Source organism: Fusarium pseudograminearum, chromosome 2 (genome assembly GCF_000303195.2).
Source record: "Fusarium pseudograminearum CS3096 chromosome 2, whole genome shotgun sequence".
In the NCBI taxonomy this organism is placed as follows: domain Eukaryota; kingdom Fungi; phylum Ascomycota; class Sordariomycetes; order Hypocreales; family Nectriaceae; genus Fusarium; species Fusarium pseudograminearum.
In genome coordinates this window covers 542,894-564,838 of record NC_031952.1, presented here as the reverse complement: position 1 = coordinate 564,838, position 21,945 = coordinate 542,894, and the positions used below count along the sequence as shown (strand labels likewise).

General features: G+C 38.5%; 7 protein-coding genes across 7 annotated transcripts, besides 29 other annotated features; 2 read left to right on the top strand and 5 right to left on the bottom strand.

Annotated features, from left to right (window-relative positions):
* Positions 1-118: 118 nt before the first annotated feature.
* On the bottom strand, positions 119-1,420 carry FPSE_10860 (uncharacterized protein; the record flags this gene model as incomplete). The annotated part of the gene is made up of 1 exon (XM_009263977.1): positions 119-1,420. One exon carries the CDS (start codon positions 1,418-1,420, stop codon positions 119-121), a length of 1,302 nt encoding a protein of 433 aa, XP_009262252.1.
* Positions 1,421-2,829: 1,409 nt separating this feature from the next.
* On the top strand, positions 2,830-4,914 carry FPSE_10859 (uncharacterized protein; the record flags this gene model as incomplete). Its single annotated transcript, XM_009263976.1, has 3 exons — positions 2,830-3,924; positions 3,977-4,789; positions 4,840-4,914. The coding sequence occupies 3 exons, from the start codon at positions 2,830-2,832 to the stop codon at positions 4,912-4,914; spliced, it is 1,983 nt and encodes a 660-aa protein (XP_009262251.1).
* A 218-nt stretch (positions 4,915-5,132) lies between these two features.
* FPSE_10858 (uncharacterized protein) lies at positions 5,133-6,794 on the bottom strand (the record flags this gene model as incomplete). The annotated part of the gene is made up of 1 exon (XM_009263975.1): positions 5,133-6,794. One exon carries the CDS (start codon positions 6,792-6,794, stop codon positions 5,133-5,135), a length of 1,662 nt encoding a protein of 553 aa, XP_009262250.1.
* Positions 6,795-8,516: 1,722 nt separating this feature from the next.
* On the bottom strand, positions 8,517-10,508 carry FPSE_10857 (uncharacterized protein; the record flags this gene model as incomplete). Its single annotated transcript, XM_009263974.1, has 7 exons — positions 8,517-8,658; positions 8,707-8,954; positions 9,000-9,070; positions 9,118-9,133; positions 9,179-9,901; positions 9,953-10,249; positions 10,299-10,508. 7 exons carry the CDS (start codon positions 10,506-10,508, stop codon positions 8,517-8,519), a joined length of 1,707 nt encoding a protein of 568 aa, XP_009262249.1.
* A 1,037-nt stretch (positions 10,509-11,545) lies between these two features.
* Positions 11,546-11,899, top strand: FPSE_10856 (uncharacterized protein; the record flags this gene model as incomplete). Its single annotated transcript, XM_009263973.1, has 1 exon — positions 11,546-11,899. The coding sequence occupies one exon, from the start codon at positions 11,546-11,548 to the stop codon at positions 11,897-11,899; it is 354 nt and encodes a 117-aa protein (XP_009262248.1).
* Positions 11,900-12,362: 463 nt separating this feature from the next.
* FPSE_10855 (uncharacterized protein) lies at positions 12,363-13,449 on the bottom strand (the record flags this gene model as incomplete). The annotated part of the gene is made up of 5 exons (XM_009263972.1): positions 12,363-12,404; positions 12,641-12,740; positions 13,133-13,139; positions 13,197-13,233; positions 13,285-13,449. 5 exons carry the CDS (start codon positions 13,447-13,449, stop codon positions 12,363-12,365), a joined length of 351 nt encoding a protein of 116 aa, XP_009262247.1.
* Positions 13,450-14,476: 1,027 nt separating this feature from the next.
* Positions 14,477-14,513: a repeat region.
* Positions 14,514-14,566: 53 nt separating this feature from the next.
* FPSE_10854 (uncharacterized protein) lies at positions 14,567-15,238 on the bottom strand (the record flags this gene model as incomplete). The annotated part of the gene is made up of 1 exon (XM_009263971.1): positions 14,567-15,238. One exon carries the CDS (start codon positions 15,236-15,238, stop codon positions 14,567-14,569), a length of 672 nt encoding a protein of 223 aa, XP_009262246.1.
* Positions 15,239-16,395: 1,157 nt separating this feature from the next.
* Positions 16,396-16,434: a repeat region.
* Positions 16,435-16,687: 253 nt separating this feature from the next.
* Positions 16,688-16,814: a repeat region.
* A 101-nt stretch (positions 16,815-16,915) lies between these two features.
* Positions 16,916-17,199: a repeat region.
* Positions 17,200-17,277: 78 nt separating this feature from the next.
* Positions 17,278-17,334: a repeat region.
* Positions 17,335-17,382: 48 nt separating this feature from the next.
* Positions 17,383-17,678: a repeat region.
* A 5-nt stretch (positions 17,679-17,683) lies between these two features.
* Positions 17,684-17,770: a repeat region.
* A 93-nt stretch (positions 17,771-17,863) lies between these two features.
* Positions 17,864-17,903: a microsatellite.
* A 15-nt stretch (positions 17,904-17,918) lies between these two features.
* Positions 17,919-17,959: a repeat region.
* A 134-nt stretch (positions 17,960-18,093) lies between these two features.
* Positions 18,094-18,243: a repeat region.
* Positions 18,244-18,261: 18 nt separating this feature from the next.
* Positions 18,262-18,326: a repeat region.
* A 14-nt stretch (positions 18,327-18,340) lies between these two features.
* Positions 18,341-18,467: a repeat region.
* Positions 18,468-18,540: 73 nt separating this feature from the next.
* Positions 18,541-18,708: a repeat region.
* Positions 18,709-18,734: 26 nt separating this feature from the next.
* Positions 18,735-18,782: a repeat region.
* A 67-nt stretch (positions 18,783-18,849) lies between these two features.
* Positions 18,850-18,982: a repeat region.
* A 64-nt stretch (positions 18,983-19,046) lies between these two features.
* Positions 19,047-19,074: a repeat region.
* A 41-nt stretch (positions 19,075-19,115) lies between these two features.
* Positions 19,116-19,155: a repeat region.
* Positions 19,156-19,183: 28 nt separating this feature from the next.
* Positions 19,184-19,249: a repeat region.
* A 103-nt stretch (positions 19,250-19,352) lies between these two features.
* Positions 19,353-19,396: a repeat region.
* Positions 19,397-19,521: 125 nt separating this feature from the next.
* Positions 19,522-19,738: a repeat region.
* Positions 19,625-19,744: a repeat region.
* Positions 19,745-19,748: 4 nt separating this feature from the next.
* Positions 19,749-19,885: a repeat region.
* A 52-nt stretch (positions 19,886-19,937) lies between these two features.
* Positions 19,938-20,082: a repeat region.
* Positions 20,083-20,148: 66 nt separating this feature from the next.
* Positions 20,149-20,270: a repeat region.
* A 160-nt stretch (positions 20,271-20,430) lies between these two features.
* Positions 20,431-20,502: a repeat region.
* Positions 20,503-20,606: 104 nt separating this feature from the next.
* Positions 20,607-20,711: a repeat region.
* A 420-nt stretch (positions 20,712-21,131) lies between these two features.
* Positions 21,132-21,245: a repeat region.
* Positions 21,246-21,645: 400 nt separating this feature from the next.
* Positions 21,646-21,733: a microsatellite.
* Positions 21,734-21,845: 112 nt separating this feature from the next.
* Positions 21,846-21,945: a repeat region.

Sequence of the window (21,945 nt, the reverse complement as noted above, 5' to 3'; positions counted from 1 at the left end):
ATGCCCTACTTTCTATGACTCTTGATGCAGGGCGCCGAAGGCATATTTTGCTTAAACGTGTACCAACCACTCAATAAACAGCAGTTCAATTTTAATTTTATTGCCACAGCCTGGAAAACTACAAATCGAATTTCTCTACACCACCCTCACCATCGATGTTCACATAGGTTTTATCAACGGGACTCCAGATCCGGAACGCTGTGGCCACATCAGAGCCCTCAAAGGCTTCTCTTAGACGACGTGCCGGTCCCTCTAGCTCCGCCACGGCGTCATCCTCCTCACTGATCCCAGCGTACTCGCCGTTGTCTTGCCCTGGAAGGCCATGCATCATAGCAGAAGGGATGCGACATTGGACAACGACGCTTTTAAGCATCGGAAAGTCGCCAGCCACTGCACGCTGGCCCAAATACAAGACACAGTCCAAGCATCGGTAGGTCGTTCGATCTGGCTTCCAAAGGATTATTAAATGCTCTACCGTGGTAGGAAGAAAGTCGGCCAGGTATGTGTTTCTATTCCAGTCCTCTTCTTCCAGCTTTTTCTTTCCACGCTCGTGCCTGCAATAGCACGATTGGCGGATTTCGAGGGTATCCAGCTGATAAAACTGGCGTATCTGCTGTGGAGAAACGAACATGGAACGCGAATAGAAGTCTCTCTTTATTTCGTGATTATCAATTGTAAGACACTTCAAAGTCACTGCCGATGCTGTCAAGGCCCGAAAAGTGTTATTCGGAAGGCGAGGTCCCACTAACTCTGGCTCAAGTCTGGACGACACCTCGGAGCTTGCGTCGACACTGTATTTGAAGGTGCGGATGTTCTTGACAGGAATGATGATGTCCCGCGTCTCTCTTCCGCTTGTCTCATAACTCGTCATTACCAGGCACCACAAGGCCTGAATCTCAGCCACGTTATTGAGGGGAGGGAGCAACTTGTACATGGCGTGCCTGAGAAGTTGTGCCCAGTCCTCATCGGTTTTCGTCGTGCTAAGGATCAGAACATCCAGTGTGGGAGAAGCGTGAAGAAGGGATAATAGCACATCGAAAATTCGTTCATCCGTTGTGTTCAGCTGACACTCAAGATATTTCAGTTGGGGACACTCGAAAGTGCCCCATAACGATGGGCTATACTCGAGCAAGGCAAGAATACTATCGTCATTCAAAGCCAGGCTTGTTATGTTGGAGCAAATACTCATTAACAAACTTGCCCCCACGCTTTTCCAACAGATTCTCGACTCAAATACAGAGGGATCAATATCTTTTGCTGCCATATGTTTGAGAAGAGCACTACTGTCGGGCACGAATGTCATCGAGGAGTGCAAATCCAGGATAGATGTATACTGCGCCAAGTCGGGCTGATAGAGGAGGACGTTGAATATGTAGCGTGAAGGGAGATGTGCGTTTGAGCAGTGAAACAGTATTGGCATAGCTATGTCGCGAAACAGCTTGCTTGTTTGGGTCAACGCGAGCAGCGCCTTGCAATCAGTTTTTTGTGTAGATGATTCACGCGAACATTGTGTGTTGCAACAATGCCAGCAGAACCAGCGAAAGATGCAATTGATAATCTCAGTAGGGAAGTCTCCTAAAGACGCTTGCGTTGAGGTCTGATCGGACGACATGGCTCGATGAATAATGAGATGACAGAGATGTTGTAAGGAGAACTCCCAGCCTTGGAAGTAAAATCAACTACCGTCGTGACCCCATTTTAATGTGGTCTCATCGGACGAATGATATGCAGCTATACTAGTCTAACCCATGTCTTTTCTATATTTACCGAGGTTACTTGCCAGAGGCATGGTAGGCGAAATTAAAGCAGTGTATTCAAGCCAACAGTTGGCGGTTTATTTTATCATCTCTAACTTGCAGACTTACTCCCCTGGTGATACGAAGGAAATAAAAACCAGGAGATATATAACTTACCTACTCTGCGGAGGCAGCCATTAATACGGTATTCCATGAGCTGTTTCAACTCGACCATAACTAAAACAGTTAGTTCTATTTTTCATCCTTCCAACAGCCGCTCATTTATTGGAGGATTTAAACCATCAGCATAATTTTCAAACTAGGATTATCAGTGAGAAGTAAGCTGTGTAAGCTTACAGCCTTATCCACACCAACGAACCACCTACAAGAAACGGCTTTCAGCTCTCAGCCGCAATTGACGATAATGTCTCGGCCTGGAAACATTATTGACCAATTGGACGTGGGGCTTGTGTGAGTGGTGCACCATGTCGTATTCACCTTTTCAACCAGCTGTGCCACAGGGTAAGCATACCAACGCTAAACGTGGTTCTGGACCGTTAGATACCGACATCGAGGGAGACCATCAAACTCCTTAGACTTAGGAACTAGCGAAAACTATAAGGGGCGAACTACTTAGTGTCTGTAGTTCCTGAAAAAGGCTGAAGCTGAACAACGCCACATGGGACCACATGGGATTGTGAGTATGAGATGCCCCTCTCGCAGGACGTCCAGCTACCAGTCACATGGCACATGATATAATGATTACTTGTTGATTGCCCACATTAAGCATCGACCGTGACGGCGTTACCATTGTATCACATCCATGCTAAAAAGGCCCGAGCCTTGTTGCTTTATGATAGGTGCACATTACGGATGGTTCATCAATTACAGGGATCACAAAAGTACGCGAACCAATAGAGTTGGTGGCATATTCTTCACGATAGCACGACGCCTCTGTGTGTCAGCCTCAGCCTTAGCCAAGAATTACTTACATGAATGATGACTTGCATGTGATTGATGCCTGGTTTCAAGCTTGTTGTCCCAGGTATAAAGCAAGCTCATTCCTCGTATTCCTTTAATGACTACAGACACCATGGCTTCTGTCACTTCAATCATCTTTGTCGCACTCTTTGCAGGAGTCTTATACGCCGCCAGAATGTCTCTCGTTCCTATTCTCAAATCGTTATATATCCGTCTTTGGAAAGGTGTTAACCATTTCATTGACTGGCACAAACTTCCTACCTGGTTCGCTGTCTTTAATCTCCTTGCCCTTCGATATGAACTTCGCGAGGAGAACTTGCACGATACATCACCCAATGCGGACTTTCAGGGCACCGATAAATGTCCTATGAGTGACTCCAAGTTTGTTTCTTCGAGAGACTCAGATGGTCTTTACAATGATCTCAAGCAACCCAAGATGGGATGTGCTGGAATGAGATTCGGTCGCAATGTTCCGAGGAAGTACACTAAGCCACCTACTGAGCAGGAATTGCTCACACCCAACCCTAGAGTCATCTCTGAGAGGATTCTTGCTAGACCTGAAGGTCAATTCAAACCAGCTGAGATTGTCAATCTTCTCGCCGCGGCATGGATCCAGTTCCAGGTCCATGACTGGGCGCAGCATTTCCTAGTTACAAACGGCGACAAGGATATCGATATTCCTCTCCACAATAAAGACAAGTGGACTGAACAAGCAATGAAGATCCCCCGTACCAAGAAAGCCGATATCTTATCCAAGCAGGATGCAGAGACACCTGCTTATGACAACGAAAACACCCATTGGTGGGACGCTTCCCAAATCTACGGATCAAGCGAAGCCGAAACACAAGCCCTTCGCGCCAAATGCCACAAGTCAAAGCCTGGTCAATTAGAAGTCAGCGTCGCTGACGGCGAACAATTTCTCCCTCGATCATCAGATGGTATTCCCAAGACTGGCTTCAGACAGAATTGGTGGCTGGGTCTCGAACTCTTGCACACACTCTTTGCTCTTGAACACAATGCCATCGCTACGCAGCTTCATCTTTCGAATCCTAGTTGGTCGAGTGATCATATCTTTGATACCGCTAGATTGATCAATTGTGCTCTTATGGCCAAGATTCATACTGTTGAGTGGACGCCTGGTATTTTGCAGCATCCGGCGTTGCAGATTGGAATGAATGCCAATTGGTGGGGACTTTTGGGTGACAAGGTGAGTTTATGTCCCTTGTTTCAGATGAGTCGATTGCTAACTGAAGAAACAGCTTTGGCACGCATTTGGTCGTGTGTTTGACAACAAGTCCGAAGTCATCTCTGGTATCCCAGGTTCAGGCGTAGACCACGACAAAGCACCCTACTGCCTCACCGAAGAATTCGTCTCTGTCTATCGCCTCCATTCTCTGATTCCCGATAACATCGCCTTCTTCAACATCAAAGATGGACAACACGAAGGAACCCTCCCTATCCTTGATGTTTCATTTGAATCAGCTCGCAAACCCTTCGACGAAGGCAAATCAGGTCTGGGACTTTCTTTCGCTGATGTGTTTTACTCATTCGGTGTCAACTATCCTGGTGCTATTCGGGCTCATAATATGCCCAACTTCTTACGCGACTTGAAGATCCCCGCCGACAAGGACTTCCCTCAGGGAAGACACTTGGATTTAGGAACTATCGATATTCTTCGAGATCGTGAGCGAGGTGTTCCTCGTTACAATGCCTTCCGTCGTCTGTTCCACATGCCTCCCGCCAAGAGCTTCATTGACCTCACTGGTGGTGACGCCAAACTGGCATCTGAGCTGGAAGAAGTCTACGAAGGTAATCTCGAAGCCGTTGATCTTCTAGTTGGTACCCTCTGTGAGCCTCTCCCCAAGGGTTTCGGTTTCAGTGACACAGCCTTCCGCGTTTTTATCCTCATGGCCACTCGTCGCATCAAGTCTGATCGGTTCATCGCGGGAGATGGATGGTGTCCTGAAGTCTACACCCGGGAGGGTATGGATTGGGTGCAGAAGAACACCATGAAGGATGTTCTGTGCAGACATTTCCCTGAACTTGCTGCGCCATTGCATAATGTTAAGAATGTGAGTATTATTTTGACTCGATTAAAGATACTTGAAACTAATTGTGATAGGCTTTTGCACCATGGACGAAGCTTGGTCAGACAGCGGCCTATGCAGGACCTGAGACGAACAAGGCAAAGGCTTAAATGGGCATGTATGTTGGGAGTAGTCGGCACAAATGGCTGTTTTGCAAGCTTCTTATGTGAGGGGAGTTTGGGCTATCGGTGATGCTGGTGTTGTTGTTCAGCTTTGTTGAACAAGAATGGTATAGGTCAAATTGGTAGTAATATTTATGTTCTCATTGAAGTATACTCTGTAACTTTGATCATCTTAACAAAACAATTTTCATCTATCTCCCACTCCCTCAGTTGAAACAGTATTCCTTGAAGCATGCCGAACATCCCTTGGGCAACTTTCCATCCTTCTTCTTCATAATACCACATGCAAGACACATGGGCCAGTTCTTCTTGCCACCATAGTTTCCAACCTCAACACCATTGTCAATCATACCGACAGTTTCGTTACGGAAATACTGAATCTTGTTCGTCGATTGCCCACTTTCATATGTGTAGTTGTAGTTGGGAATGAAGATGATAGTAGCAGCGTTTTTGTCATTACATCCGAAAAAGGTGGGCTTCTGGTTCAAATGCTTGGCCACAAAAGTCTTGTTGGATGGGATGGTTGGCATGCGTGTCAAACCGGCAGCCTTGGCAGCCTTGTAGGTGTTGAAGATCTGTGTCCCATCGGGGTAATGGTCTTCTGTGTCGGCTGAGTTCTCGTTGACGATGATAACGTCTACGTCCTTCCTGTACAGGAAGGGCCAGATCGGGTTACCCTGATAACCAATACCAACACCGCCATCTACGAGCTCTAGAGTCGAGAGAGCTGAGACCTCGGGGGACTTCTTGCGGCCTTGGAAAGGGTTGGGAAACAGACCGAAACCCTGACGCACAGAAACACCAGGACCAGATGGAGAAACCAACGCGGCAAAGTTCTCCACCAGCGTGGCCTCGGCGGAATTGTTGGACGAAATAGGTGAACATGCTGCTGCAAAGACATTGGAAGATGTTCCGAGCACATAACTCAGTTGATCATAGTTGGTGATACAGTCCTTTTTAGGTCGACCGTTGGAGAACGATGTCCCGATGTACTTGGATACAGCAAAAGCTTCAACTCCAGCGTCCCATGATCCAAACTCGTATGGATGGAACTCATATTGTGTAGCGTTCGTCTCTGGGATACATGAACCAGGCTCAACACCAAGAGCTGTGATGATAGGGTATGGTGCGACATGGTCCTTGAAGCTAGAGGTTTGGGCGATGCTGGACATGGTCTCTCGCACTCCTCCATCGGGGCCTCGTAGAAGACCGTAAGAGAGAAGACGGCCCCAAGGATCGATGATGGTAGGTTCAAAGCCAGCGGCCTGCTTTGCCTTGATATCTGCTTCGACGGTATCATAAACGGGGTCTTTCATAGGCGAGTTTAGGATACTGGGGACGAGAAGACTGCTCTGAAGTGCTTCTTCCCATAGTTTCTTTTGCAGCGAACTGACAGTTGGGTAGTTGTTGCTCGCGATAGACGACAGAAGCCAAGAGCCACCAGAGAGGCCTGCTTCGTAGGTAACAGCCTGATAGAGGCCACTGACAGCAGTCTTGACTTTCTCGCGTCCATCAAAAGCCTTGACAACTCCCGCACCGCTAAGCATGGCTCTGTATCCGCCACCACTTGATGTGAGGGCCACAACAGGTGCATCGCCGTACTTTTCAGAACCCCATTCCTTAGTGGCTGACTCGAAGTCCTTATCGACGGACTTCAACCATTTCTTCAAGGCGGTGGAAGCCTTGCGATGTCGTTGAGTGATGTAGTCAGATTCAGCAGCGGAGATACCCGAAGCGCCACGAACAAGTGGTGTCGATGGACATTTTGCGTGTTTTGGTGCATAAGGAGAACCGTGATTTGGAACAGCTGATGCTGTCGCAACTGTCGCACCAGACAAACAGGTAATGAGGACACTGAAGGAAACCATGGTTGCTACTCAGTACACGATGCGTGGCAAGACGAAGTGAGGGGATCTAAGACATGCGTTCAGACTGCCACAGAGGGCGAATAAGAGCATATTATGTGCCTCTGTTCGGACTTGTATGAATGCCAGGCTTTCCTCAGAGAGGCAAAGTGTTGTAAGATCGAGTTCTCATTGCAACATGGTAGAGTAGTATCAAGATGCGGAGGCATCTATACAAATAAATTGACCTTCTCTTCCAGGGTAAGCGTGCCACTATTGTGCCGAGGTAGCGGTATAGGTTTGTTTCCCCAGCCCTCCAAGACGTCAAGTGTCCAGCAACTGGCTTTCAAACTAAGATCTATCTAGATTCGGGACGTGGTAGCTCGCAACCTGTATTTCCGATAAATGATCATTTGTCATATTCCACCTTCTTCTTCCGTGCAAGATGAACTTCTTCCACGTTGTCTACCATAGTTCTTCATCCATGTCCTCGAATCGGTCCAGATTTCCGTGCGGAGTAATTTTCGGGGGTGATCGCAATACAGGGATGTTTCTGGTATAAATACCAATAAAGAGGCGCACGTTCCCAGCTAGTGCTTCACGATAATTAGCTACAGTACGAACCGAGATGGATTATAAACAACACGGGGAAAGTTGTCTTTGGTCGCGAGGTATGTCTGGTTGCATTATATGATCTGGAGATTGCCTCGGCTCTACCGCCATCTATCACTATTCGATGCTAAACGACTGTTTTAATTACATCCAGTATCCTCTTCCTACTGTATGAGTTCTCAAGAACAGATCTAATAGCAACAACTACTCGTTCAACATCCGACTCGGTCATTGACGGGAACATGGGTAGTGTCACTATAGAGCGTCCAACCCGCTCAGCTATGGGAAACATCCCCTCCCTGAATCCCTGCTCCCGATAAAGTTTAAAGAGGTGTATAGCAGGATAATGACAACCGATACCAATCTGGTGCAGGTTCTTCATATCGTCCTGAAAGACAGGACGTGGTAACCAGTCGGGCAATACCAACTGAAACAGATGCCAGTTAGAGTTCTGGGTATCTGGCAAAGGTAACTGTACTCTGTATTTCTTCTCAAAGTCCGGACCGAAAGAAGTGAAGTAATGTTGAGCAAGGGCCCGACGCTTAGCTGTGATATCCCCCAACCGTCCAAATTGACCGAGCCCAATTGTCGCTGCAATTTCATTCATGTTATGCTTGCCCCCCAGAATATCGACTTCCATGCCGTCGTAGCCGCTGCGTACCATACCCTGGAACCGCAACTTCTCGGCTAGAGCGGCTTCTTTTTCGTCGTTGAGTACAAGACACCCGCCTTCGCCAGTTGTGATATTCTTGGTGGCCTGGAAGCTGAAAGAAACGATGTCTCCAAAAGAACCAATTCGCTTTCCTTTCCATGTCGAACCAATGGCTTGAGCAGCATCTTCAACAACTCTTAGGTTATGCTTCTTAGCCAGATCATAAAGACGATCCATGTCAACTGGACGTCCTGCCAGGTGGACAGGAATGATAGCTTTCGTGCGTGGGGTAATGGCTTTCTGTCTCAGGCTACTATCTAATAAGCCACATATTATAACACTAATAGATAATTCTCTCAAGTAGGATGTAATCACAAATATAGATTGCTGCAAATAAAAGGTAATAAGGACGTGATCAAGTTAACATGCAATCGGATTGCATACGTGCTGCTTCGGTCATCGTCTGCACCTGCAAATAACATCTAGGATTTGGGTTTGTTCTTAACAACCTCAAAGCCTTCCATAGTATCGAGAGCACTGCGAATCTCTTTCTTATACTTCGGAATACCACCAGAGTAACAAACAGGCTCATAAATCTTGCCTGGAATTGATCCACCCATATACCTACCGTTATTAGAATAATGTCTTTATCAAAGTTGGGTATTTACTTACGTAGAGCGTGTAGTTGGGAAGAGAGATTTGTTATTCAGGTCGAGAATATGCTGCTTCCATTCTTTACCGGCCTTCTCCGTGGGATTGATGTACTTAATGTTATTAAGTGCCATCTTGTCAATGGCGTCTACAATCCAACGGCCTTGCACGGAGACAGATGTAGGGCCATTGCTGAGAAGGGTCGGGCCGTGGGGACCGTAGATATGGAACATATTGGGATAGCCAGGGGTAGAAACACCGAGGTAGGTCTTTACTTGTAAGCATGCACTGGAAGTGTTTAGAGGGTTACTCACTGTGGCGCCAGTCTTCCATTCCTCCTCAAGCTTGGTGTCGTAAATGCTTTCAAGGCCAAGTTGTGTCATCACTGAATCTATTAGCTGAATCACTCATCTCCTATAATATGGTACCTACCACCAGTGACAACATCCTATCAAAATTAGCGTCGCTCATCAAAGGTCTTAGAGTGGCCTACAAATCCAGTCGCCACAGCAATAACATCAAACTCATGATGCGTCCCGTCTTCCAAAGTAATACCCGTCTCAGTAAACTCCTTGATCGCGTTGTTTCTGATATCAACAAGATCCACATTCTCTCTGTTAAACTGCTCGTAGTAATCATACTCAAGACAGGGTCTCTTGACGCCAAAGTAATGCGGCATGTCTAGCGGCGCAAGAAGATCTCTCTTCCTGGGGTCGCCGATCCTGTTGCGTGTCTTCTTAGCCCAGAACCTGTATGATTCCTTGTTCGCCTCGGCGTTGAACAGGTTGTCCTTGTACAATGCAACCCAATATCTGAAGCCACCATCTGCCCAGACCTGCTCGTACAACTTCTCACGCTCCTCGGGGGTGTCGTCAAAGGTGTTCTTCTCATACCAGTCGTAGTGGAAGCCAGCAAAGCATTCTTCGCGGTAGCGGAAGAGCTCGGGGTAGAACTTCTTGGCGGCGTTTTGTTCCTCTGCCGAGGGATACTTGCGCCGCATAGGGACGGCGAGGTTGGGGGTGCGCTGAAAGACTTTCAGGTGTCCAGCCTCAGGACCCCAGGCTTGTGTGATCTGGACTCCTGATGCGCCGGTGCCGATAATGGCGCAGCGCTTGTTGGTCACGTCAACTTTTTCATCGGGCCAGAAAGAAGAGTGGTGGATCACGCCTTTGAACTTGTCCATACCTGGCCAGTCGGGAATATATCGACGAGCAGCCTGAAATGTCAGCCCGTTTCCACATCCTCAGCGATATTTGGGTTTACTTACAAATCCAGTACCCAAGACGAGATACTTGGCCTTGGCAACACGACCATCAGCGGTGCGAATGTGCCATCGTCCACTCTCAGTGTCGAAATTGCCTTTAACGAAAACAGTATTGAAAGCAATATCCTTCTTGATATCAAGGACCTTATCAACATGGTCAAAGTATGCACGAAGGTCAGCATACGTAGGATAATTGCATGGCCAGGTCCAAGTGTTGTAGACCTCTGGCCACGGGAATTCATATTCGGGCACTTCAGAGTCAACACCAGCGCCGGGGTAGCAGTTCCATCGCCAAGTGCCCTGTTTTGTCAGATTTAGCAATAAGCTCGTAGCAGTGATTTGGACTTACACCAGTGTCGTTACCGGCTTCGTAAACAACAGTCTTGTAACCTTTGTCGCGGAGAGTCTTGAGCATGAAGATACCAGCGAAGCCAGCACCGACAATAAGAGCGTCTACTTCGAGATTGTCGGCATAGACACCTTGATGGTCATGATGCTCGACGGAGTAATCTGTAAGCTCAGTGTTGAACTTCTTGTGAACTGGAATATTCTCGCCCATTGCAGATTTTATCGTAAGATAGTGCTTGAGTGACTGTATTTAAAAAGCTAACATATCGGGACATACAAACAGCTTTATAAACCTCATGCCCCACGCATCCCTCACCATGGAAATGGAACAGATCATTTCTTCGAAACCACATGGTAGTATCATGGGAAAAGCAAGAATGCCAGGCTCTATTCCGCGCTGCACAAACTGCGTTTCGTCACACCAATCGGTGGACTCGCCAAGCAATACAACACATCTAGACTCAGTGAGGTTACAGCATATGATCTCCCCCGCATGCTCTACCCCAGACTTCACTCCACATGCTACGGATTCCCTCAACTGCCGAGCGCCCGAGGCGCCGCATCCTGGAACTTTTTGTCCTGAGCACACTCAAGGGACTGTTTTTACGGGTTTATCCCTCGTCTGTGCTTTGTCTGTGCCACTCGTATCTGCGGGTGCGGGCCCGCAACCCTCAAGAAACTAGAGGGTTATGCATAGCCCCAAGAATATGGCAGTACGTATACACTGCGGCATTATCGACATTATATGTTAATTGGAAAGAAATCATCACTGTTCTCCTCAACAGCGACACATATCCCAAGACAGGAGCCTAGATCCTTGAGAAGGAAACTGTCCATCTCATGCTGAGTAACAGCATTGAGAAGTTCCCTAACTTCAGCCACCAGCCTATCCCAGCCGCCAAACCTAATCTCAGTAACCCGATTATCGAGCTATACCCCGTCGATGGAGACCCACGCTAGAGTATAGACAATGTAATAAAGTCCTCCTTATCGAATGCTACTGCTAAGTTTATAAAGGCAGATGTAGCATTTCCCAAACTCTCAGAAAGTACAACTAAAGACAGTACAATACCTCCTAAACTGTCAATCCAATATGGATCTCTAACAGCAAGCGCACCGATCAGCGCTACAAAAACAGTTAAACTTTTTAATCCATCTGCACGGTGGTGGGCGGCACTTAGAGTAAGTATTGAAGAGTTGTAAGTATTGGCGGCATTTAATGCTGCAAATCAATTAACTGTAAGTAATATGATGCCACGTATCAACGAAGCACACATGGGTAAGCCATACCGCTATGCATATGGAATGCATGCCGTTAAGCCTGGATACTTGAGCGATTCCATCATCAAGATCGACACTGAGACCAAGAAGACCAAGATGTGGGTTCCTAAAAAGAACCATCTCCCCTCTGAGCCAATTTTTGTCGCACGTCCTGGCGGTAAAAGCGAGGACGATGGTGTCTTGCTGACAGTAGCGATGGACACGTCCGTGAAGCTTAGTTCAATGGTGGTTATCGATGCCAAGACTATGACTATGAAAGAGATCGACAGAGCCAGGATGCCAGTAGTGATGGGATATAGGTTTCCCGGAATCTTTATCTAAGATTTTATTGCAGATCTATCCATGAAATATCGTAATTCTTTAAGGTTGCTATAGTTCAGATAGCTACTATAGACTCTGCAAGTACTTGTAGGTTAAGGCTTTCTACAGCGCTTTATAGAGTTGCCCTGCAACTAGATAATAGCCTGAATATATATTGTTTTAAAAGCCAAGTGGAAATTGTCCTATCTATTACTCAATTGGTTCCTCTATAATAGTATCCTAAGACTGCCTAAAGGGATGCTTGGCGTAAGAAGATATCTTTATTCAGCTCCTGGGTATATCATCAGTGTCCAGGAAGTGACAAGGCTCTGGACTCAAGAGCTCCATATTATAAACTACCTCAGCGCTTTCATTATCATGGCCTGAGGTTGCTGGGGACTGTATTAAAGTCCCAGTCCCAAGACCTGCTCCATATATCTGCGGTCTGTTTAACACCCGTCTCGATTCGTTCCGTTTATTTATCTCATTCGCTTTTGAAGACGGTCTCTTCCATAGCCCACACAATCTATCGACCAGTGGCCGCAGCGTCGGGACGCTAACGCAAATAATGGCACACAATGCTTCTGTCATGGTCCATAAACACGTTGGAAACATTGTCCACGTAGCGTCTGCGTCTGTAAGTGCCGCACGGAGGGTGGTTAAACGAATGACTGAAATCACACATGTGCTGCCAGAAAAAGGTGTTAATTGAGTACATTTCCTTCAATAATCACACCCCCAAAGCCATCGAAAAGTACTTACAAAAAGCCCAGACAGAAAACCGCCATCAACACCACCTTCTGTACCCACGGTAAAGGCAGGGTCTTTAGTAGTGGCAGCGGCATTATAAGGATCAGCACGTCTGTAATGACATGCATGATAGCATAAGCCTCCCAGAATTTTATTCGTCCGGTACAACTATTGGGCGCAGATGCGTCCCAGTTCCGCTCGAGAGGCAGGCAGTTCAGCATAGCACCCAATAGACCGGCCATAGCCCAGATAACCAGGAAACTTAGGGCTATGTTGCAAAGGCGCTGGAAGTTGGGAAGCGGGAAGACACGACGGTATTGCAGGAGAAAGGTCGCTTTCATTAGCGTTATAGCGAAGCTATATTCCATACTTGCGAACCAGATAATCTATCCGGTTATAGAATTATTAGCCTCTGAATTCGATACGATGTGGGAAAGGCGAACTTTAAGGAACGTAGACATCTGAGTGAGGGAGAGGAGGTGGGCATGGCGGCCGAGCCCTAACCTAACAGCTACGATTTGAGTAAGAATCAAGCTGCAGCATATAGTAAACTAGTTTCAATGCTTACAAACTCCCATTATGGCTCCGCCAAATATAGTTGCGACCTAGCAAAGGACTATTAGTTGGGAGATTACAAGAGACGAGAAAATACATACCAAAGCCGCAGCCAAAGCCCAATCATCAGGCCCAAATTTCCTTATGATTACGAGACGAACATAAAACCGCAGGGACACAACGAACACCGCCACAGATACGCACGTTGCGATGATAGCGAGTATCAGTTCCTGAGAGTTCTCGTTATCCGCTTGGTGTCGATTCATAGGGGCAGTTTGTAATGTTTAATTCTTTAATGCCCGCCCAGTACCGTCCAGACATCCGGGACAGCCTTCTTATAAGTCTACACACAAAGAAACTCAAAGGCGCACTAGCTTTATGTAACAGGGATCGGCGTCGTCTTAATAAAATCGTGTGGAAAACGTTTCTTTTGACTAGCAATTTAGCGTGCTTTGCGGTTTTCTCTGTCCTTAGCGTGTCTTGAACTGAGGGTCGGATCAGGGTCATAGCACCACTCAGTACTGTGTGAGACGGCGACTGTGGCTTGTGTGACGTATCGTTGTTCCAACCATCAGAGAGAGGTAGGCGGGGCCGGGAGACATGATCGCCCTTACTCCGAGTCAGGGTTATCCCCTCATCTACTGAGAGATGGTCTGTGCTAGCACGCATAATCCCACCGTCCAGTAATAGGACATTGGCGAGGGCGAAGCCTGGGGAAGCGGGAGTGGCAATTCAACCCATAGCCCCATTAGTTACAACCGACAGACGTAGTCCCCCTCCTGCCACCAGAATCCAGCTAATCATGATGCGCCCGGCTGATGCAGGAAACTCTAATGAAGGGGGTGTGCTACAAATACCTCAGTTAATACCAGAATGATGCTTTTCAGTAGGAAAAATAATAGAATTGTCGCAGTGCCGGATAGTAACCTTGTATATACTTTATAACTGAAAAGTTGAAAGGTAATCTGAAAGGACTGTTTTCTCTGTAGCTACCTCGACTTGTAATAGAAATTAATTTGTCTCTACAAACTAAGTATATGTCAAATCGTAGGTGTTATGTCTTGTTGATTGATTGTTATCTACAGCTGGCTTCCTCTCTTTTTAGGAGTGAATCTAGGCTATGCTTAATTGGGATTTGTCTGATCAGGTGACACTGCAGAAATAACCAATGCAGTGCGTTTTCTAGAAATAAGGTGCGCTGCAGGGTAACTATTGAAGGTAATTTAGAAATATATTTTATTATTTTCCTTTAGTACCTACTATACTAAAGAATATAAGGTAAAGTATTAGGTCTTAATACTAATTATTATTAAATATATAAATAATATAACCAGTAAAAAAATATAAAGTAGTCAATCTACCTATCAGATTGTAATACCAACCTTATAAAATTGAAAAGAGTAAAGTACACTTCTGCATCTCTGCAAGGTAGTTAACAGCTACACAGGAGGTAGTGGCATCGCATGCAGCGATACATTGGGTATATGTAACGCCAACCAGCTCATTGGGGTTCGTTTCCGGTTCAGGAGGAGTTGTAATAGTAAAGAGTAAGGTACACTTCTGTGCCGTTTCGAGGTAGTCAACACCCAGACAGGCAGGAGTATCATCGCATTTAGCGATGCATTGGCCAAATGTGAGACCCAAATTCTCATTGGGGTTGGTGTTGGTGCTGGAGAACAGAGTACACTTCCTTGTGTCCCCGAAGTAGGTTGTTGCCACACAGGCGGGGTTCCTATCGCACGCAGCGAGGCACTCGTCAAATGTAGGGACAAGAATCTCATCAAGCTTGTTGTTGGGTTGAGGAGCTGTGGTGGGAGTCTCGGTGTCTGTAGTCGTAGTATCCGTTGACAGAGTGGTTGCGGTTGTCTCTGTGTCTCCAGTCATGGTAACAGACGCGCCAGTCTCGGTGGCCGTAGCGGTAGTAGTAGCAGCGGGCGATAGCTCAGTGGAAGAAGAAAACTCGACCGAAGAAGAAATAGGGCGACATGGTCCAGCGTTAATGCCAGCAAAGGCGAGGCATGCAAAGATGCCAGCTATAAAACTTGAAGAAACCATAATGATGAATACCCCCGGTTGAAAGTGTGAAAGGAGAGTTGTGGGCATGAACTGCTTTTCAAAAAGACGAGATAAAAAAACTGTCAGTGCGGCTGAAGAGACTATTGAAAGCCAGACAGGTTTAGTTCCTCCCTTTCATTAAACCCCTATCAAGCAGCCAATCAGCCACAGTGCTCAGCCGCAACTTGTGGAAATTGTACCAATAGCTAGCAGAGCAAGTCATTCAGGCTTGGAAGCCATGCTAATTAGCTTATATTCAACCTTAAGGCGCACCGTAATTACTTGGCACATCTATGACCTTTAGTGCGAGATCAATCTACACTTCGACCACATATTTGAAGCTGATTTCTTTTCTCAGGCTTAGATACGTACGGAATCATATGAATGGTCCAAGCGAATGCCTTGTCACTAAACTTCTGCTACGCGCTGCCACTTATAGGAGGACGTCCGGAAGATATGTGTGCAATCGCACGTACCCACTCTGATATAGTCAAATCTAGACCACACGATGATAAGTACAGGAAAGTTAGGGAGAGGCTTATATGACTTGCTCAGCAAGCGCTAATCATATCTACCCCATCACAAGTTTACAAACAAGATATCTTTTGCTATCGATGTGACAAATTCGGTCACAAATCTCCGGCCTGTTGCGAACCGAAACACACTGTCTTAGAAGGCGTTGAGAGAAGAAGGCAAAAGGGCCGCTGCCGCAATTGTGGTGGAGATGATAACTGGTGGTGACGGTATAAGTATCCAGTTCCACGTTGGACTTACCCTGCCGATCGGGAATGACTTAATTGTTTGTTACAAGTTACTCTCCGACGGCCATTAAGGTCATTAATTCTGAGCCCCATAACACAAGACGAATTCAGATGCGAGAGGAAAAATATACATTTCCAAGCCAGTTGGACATGCAGGTGCCCGATTGAGCTATGTAAGACCAGAAGTTCGTCTTTTGGTCTGGAAGTTCTAAGTGCTGATTTACCCCTGGAGTTAGGAATAGAAGAGTAGGGGGCAACAGCTGGGCGACATCGATTGATGCCTAACTCCAAGCCACATCGGCAACGAGCAAATTCCACTATTTCAGAATAGAAAATGTAATGCCTTAACCAGAGTCCAATCTTTGCAATATTATATAATATGCTATAACAGCAGTGTAATATAAAATTAAATAAAACTTAACTTAAAATATTAATCTTAGCCTTAAGAAAGAGATAGTATTTTAATTTAGCTAGAAAGTATATTAGTAGTTTTTAACTCTAAGTTAAATTTACCTATTAGAATAGAAATAAGTACTATAGTCTAATAAATTGCTTCTTAAAGAAAAATTAATAGTAATTACTAGCTACTTATTAAGTTTATTATAAGAGGTATTAGTAAGCTAAAATTAGAATTTAATATACTGCTTTAAACTTATAGCTAAGTACTAATTAGAAATAAAAGTTAGCTTTTTATTAAAATTAAGCTTACTTTAATATTAATTTATTTTTTAAAATTTAAATTTACTTTTAATTAAAAATTAATTTTACCTCTTATAAAGTAAAGTAAATTAAATTAATTATTATATAATTAATTTTTAAGCTCTTACTCTATTTAGCCTTACTGCCTAGTTTAAAAGTATTAAACTAAAGCTAGTATATAATAGCTAGATTAAGGTTTATTTTAATAAAAAGAGCCTTAAATAGATATAAATAAATTTACTTAATTAAAAAGAGCTTAATATAAATTAATATAATATATTAAGTTAAAAAAAAGGAAATAATACTTATAAAAAGGCTTAATATAATAATATAATTAATATATAAATTAATTTATATATAATAGTTTAATAATTAAAAGTCTTAAAGTTATATTTATTTAAAATAATTATATCTATTAAAAATAAAAGCTTTATATTAATAAAAAGAAGCTTAAAAAATTAAAATAAAATATAATAAAATATCCTTTAATATAAATAATAAGAATTACCTCTTTAATAGCTTAAATAATTAAAATTCCTTTAAGTAGATATATATTATAAAGACTATAAGTAAAAGAGCTTATTATTTATATAAATTAATAGATATAATATAATTTATATTATTTTAAATTAAAAAGCTTAAATAACCTTAAATTAAGACTTATATACCTTAAAATTTAAAAGGTATATATAATAAAAGAAATATAACTTCTATTATAAAGCTTATTAATAATAATAAAAAAGCTTATAAAATTAAAATAGTTATTTATTAAAGTGACTTTAATTAATATAATAAAGAAATAAATAAAATAAAAAATATATTAAATTAGCTAATTAAAAAGATTAATTTATATTATATAAAGACTTACTTTTTAATTATAAATAACTCTAAAGAGTATAATAATATATTATTATTCTTTATAAATCTAAAAGTAATATATAGTATTAATAATACTATAAAATATAAATAAACTTAAAATAGCTACTTTAAAGCTATAAAAATACTATAAAGTAATTAAATTAATTAAAAATAGTAAATAATAATATAAAAAAAAGGTAATTTATATTATAAAGATCTAAAGGATAGCTAAAGTATAATACTTTAATACTTAATTTAATAACTTATAATATACTTTAAATCCTTATTTTAAGCTATTTATTTAAGTAAAAAAAAGTTAAAATAAAAATAAAATTAAAGTAAAAATATATACCTTTTTTCTCTTTTTAATATAATTTAAATAAAAGATTTAAGATATTAAAAAGAAGGTTAAAAAGGCTTTTATAAAGAAGATTATAAAAGGGAGCTTTAGCCTTACTTTTTAAGCCTTAAATTTATAAGAGAGAAAATAAAATTACTTTATAATAAGTAAATAGAGAAAAGACTTAATAAAGAGACTTTATTAATTAATTAAAAGCTAAGAAAAGTATATATTATATAAAAAAGGCTATAAATACTTAAATTTATAATTATATTAAGTTATTTTCTTAAATAAAGCACTAAAGATATTTTAAATATCTTAAAAGTAATTAAATCTATTTAATTAAAGGCTAAAAAAGAGAAAAGAAATATAAAAACTATATAAAAAGCTTTAAAAAGAAAAAGAATTAATATTAAAAAAGTTAAAATAACTCCTAAGAAAAGCTATTTTTATATTATAAGAAGTAATTTTATTCTTTATATTAAGTAATAAATATTTATTATAAAACTTATTTATTTTAAACTTAAAAACTATTATATATATCTTTAATATAATTAAAAAGTTTAAAAATCTTAAGAGTATATAAAGTAATAAAAAGGTCTTTATAGGATTAAAATAGCTACTTATTATTAGTTATAAAAAGGTAATAATTAAAATATAAAATCTTTAAAATAAGCTTTATATATTTACTTTAAATAATATTACTTATTACCTTTAAATAAAAATTAACTTAATATCTCTTTATAAGCTATAATAATTTAATTATTAGTAAAATTAATATAATTATTATAATATTATTTAATATATAAATAGCTAGGCTTTATATACGTTTAGCTAGAAATTTAATTAATATATTATTAAATATAATTATAAAATATAAAATTAAGCTTCTTTTTATATAAAGTACTTTTAATATAACTTATAAACCTTAAGGAAGCTAAATTAAGCCTAGGTATTTATATAGTATTAATAATTAAAGTATTTAAAACTAAAAAGTCTTAAATATCTTATAAATTATACCTTTAGTATAAAAATAAAAGGCTTAATAATAATTAAATATAATATTTATAGAAAAAAAAAAATAAAGCGCTAAAAGTACTATAAACCCTAAAAATAAAGCTTAAGGCTTAATAAAAGATTTTCCCTTAACTTTTATAACTATTTAATTAAATTAAATAGCTATATCTCTATTAAGATTTAAACTTATAGAGAAATTAGCTATTATTAAAATTATTATTTTATAAATTAATTTAATAAAAGCCTATTAGTAATACTAAAGAACTTTACTTAAATACTTTAAATAATATATAATATTATAATTTAAGTTATTAAAATTAATAATAAGCTTTAAAAGGGTAATTTAAGCTAAATATAGCTAATAAATAAAGGTATTATAATAAAAGAAAGTACTTTATATATATAATAGTAAAATAGCTTTAATAAGTATTTTAAAGGGATAATAAAAAAAAAGGTAAAATTATTAATAATTAATAGTAATTTCCTTTTAGGGCTATAGCTAGAGATTAAGAGAATAATAGTATACCTATTTAATTAAATCTTAAAATAAAGTCTTAATTAGAAAATACCTTATAAGAGCTTCTTTTTAAGTATTTTAAGCTCTTAAGAAAATAATTAACTTTAAATTAAATATATAAAAGTTATTAAATATAAAGTATTTATAATAATTAACTCTATTTAATAAAAAGAAAAAAAGCTTTTCTTAAAGACTAATTTAAAAATATAAATTAAATATCTAATTAAATATAATTTTTAAAATATCTTTTAAATTTAAAATCTAATTATAAATAAGATTTATATTATATAAGATATTATTTTTAATAAGAAAAAGCTTTTAAATATAAATTAAAATTAAATAAAAAGTACTATTATAAAATAGACTTTAAAAGAAATAAAAAAAAAGACTTAAATTTATATTAAGCTTTAAATAACTTAATTAAATTATAAATTAAATTTAAATATAAAATAAATAGGAAATATATAATTTAAACCTTAAAGACTTAATTAAAGACTTTTTAATAGCTAAAAATCTATAAGAAGAAAATTAATTAGTAAAAAAATATATTTAAGTTTAATTTAAGCTCTTTTTATTACTATTAAAAAGTCTATTTATAAGCTTTTTTATATAAATTAATCTATTTACTTATAATAATAATAATAAAATAAAAGCCTTAAAAGAAAGTTTAAAACTATTTAATTAAGTATTCTTTATAGGTATATTAGTAATTTTAATTATAAAAGAGAAAAGAAAAATACTATTAAAAGTAATAAGAAAAAAAGCTATTAATAGAAAACTTAAAATTAAATATAAAATATAAATAAAGACTTTAAACTTTAAATTATATAAAGAAAAATACTATAAGAGAAATTTACTAAAAGTATTAATTTCTTATAATAACTTATAAAGATATAAGTTTAAGTAAAAGTTTAAATAGATATAAAGAGATTATTTAGAAAGTTATAAGTAAATAGGCTTTTAATTAGAGATTTTAAAGAGTAATTCCTATATTAAAAGCTTTTAAATTTTAAACTATATATAGGTATTTACTTATAAGTTTAATAAATAAAAATACCTTTAAAAATATAAAGTAAGGCTTATTATTTAAAAAGACTAATAGTAAAAGTCTTTAATAGATAAAACTTATATAGCTATTTTAGCTAAAAAGTTATTTAAAACTTTTCTAGTAATTACTATAAAATATAACCTAAGTTAAAAATATAGTTAAAAATATTAAATAAATTATATAGAGGTATATTATATTTAAAGGTTATATAATCTAATTAATATAGTATTAAACCTTTAGCTTTAAGCCTTCTTTACTTTAACTTTTCTAATTTAACTTTTAAGTTACTTAAGTTACCTATTAACCCCCCCTACCTTATGCCTACTTATGCCCTTATAGTCTTAGGCTATAAATAGTATAGTCTTTATAACTTAAATACCCTATTTATTAAAACTAACTATCTCTCTAATTAGTTAAACTAGGCTTTATATAAGATATTATATATATACCAGTTAATTGCCTTAAGAAATTATTCTTTATCTCTTATTAGGTCTATTAACCTTTTTATTAGCTTTCTCTTTAAAGCCTTTAATCTTTCTAGCTCTTCTCTAATATTATATATAGATTTCTTTAATATATTCTCTTTAGATAGTATATCTATATATATTAAGAGAATTATAGTACTTATAGCTATTAATTTTACTTTAGTTAGGTTATTATACTTATTAAGATAATTAATTATATAAAGGTTAATTACTATTTTATATAAATTATTTAGTATTTTTATATTATAGTAAGTATTAATTATAGCTTTAATTATTTTAAAAGGAAAAGGCTTAAATAGGTAATAAATAGGCTTTATATTATAGATAGTATATCTTTTAATTAGTATTATTATATAAGGTCTATAAAAGAGGTTAATAATATAGATTATAAAGGACTAAGATAGACTAATTTAATAATAAAAGGTCTTTAATAATTAATTAAAGGTTATAGGAAAAAGAATTTACTGCTATATATATAGTTTAATAAAATCTTCTTTATTACCCTTATAATAGAGTTTATTATCCTAGGTAATAGCTATTATATATATAGGAAAACTTAAGTTAAGTAAGGAACTTTAGTAGATAATTTATAGAATTTTTAAATCTATATAGATAGATACCTTTATATAGTTAAAAATATAGAGAAACTTAAAAAGGCTTAGGCTTTAATTAAAAGTTAAAAAATAAATAAATAAATAAAATATAACTTTAAACTATTATAATATAATATAATAAATATATTTATAAATATAAAATTATATATAAATATATTTATAAAGCTTCTTTTTAGCTTTAAGGGTAATAAAAAGATAAAATAAGTATTACTACTATATAAAGCTTTATATAAACTATAAATTATATCTCTTTTATAGTAAATAGAGCTTAAAAATATTTTCTAAAGTTTAAATTATATTTCTCTTTTAGTTAAATTATATTATTATTAAAAAGATAGATTTTTAATTTTCTTTTATATTAATAATAT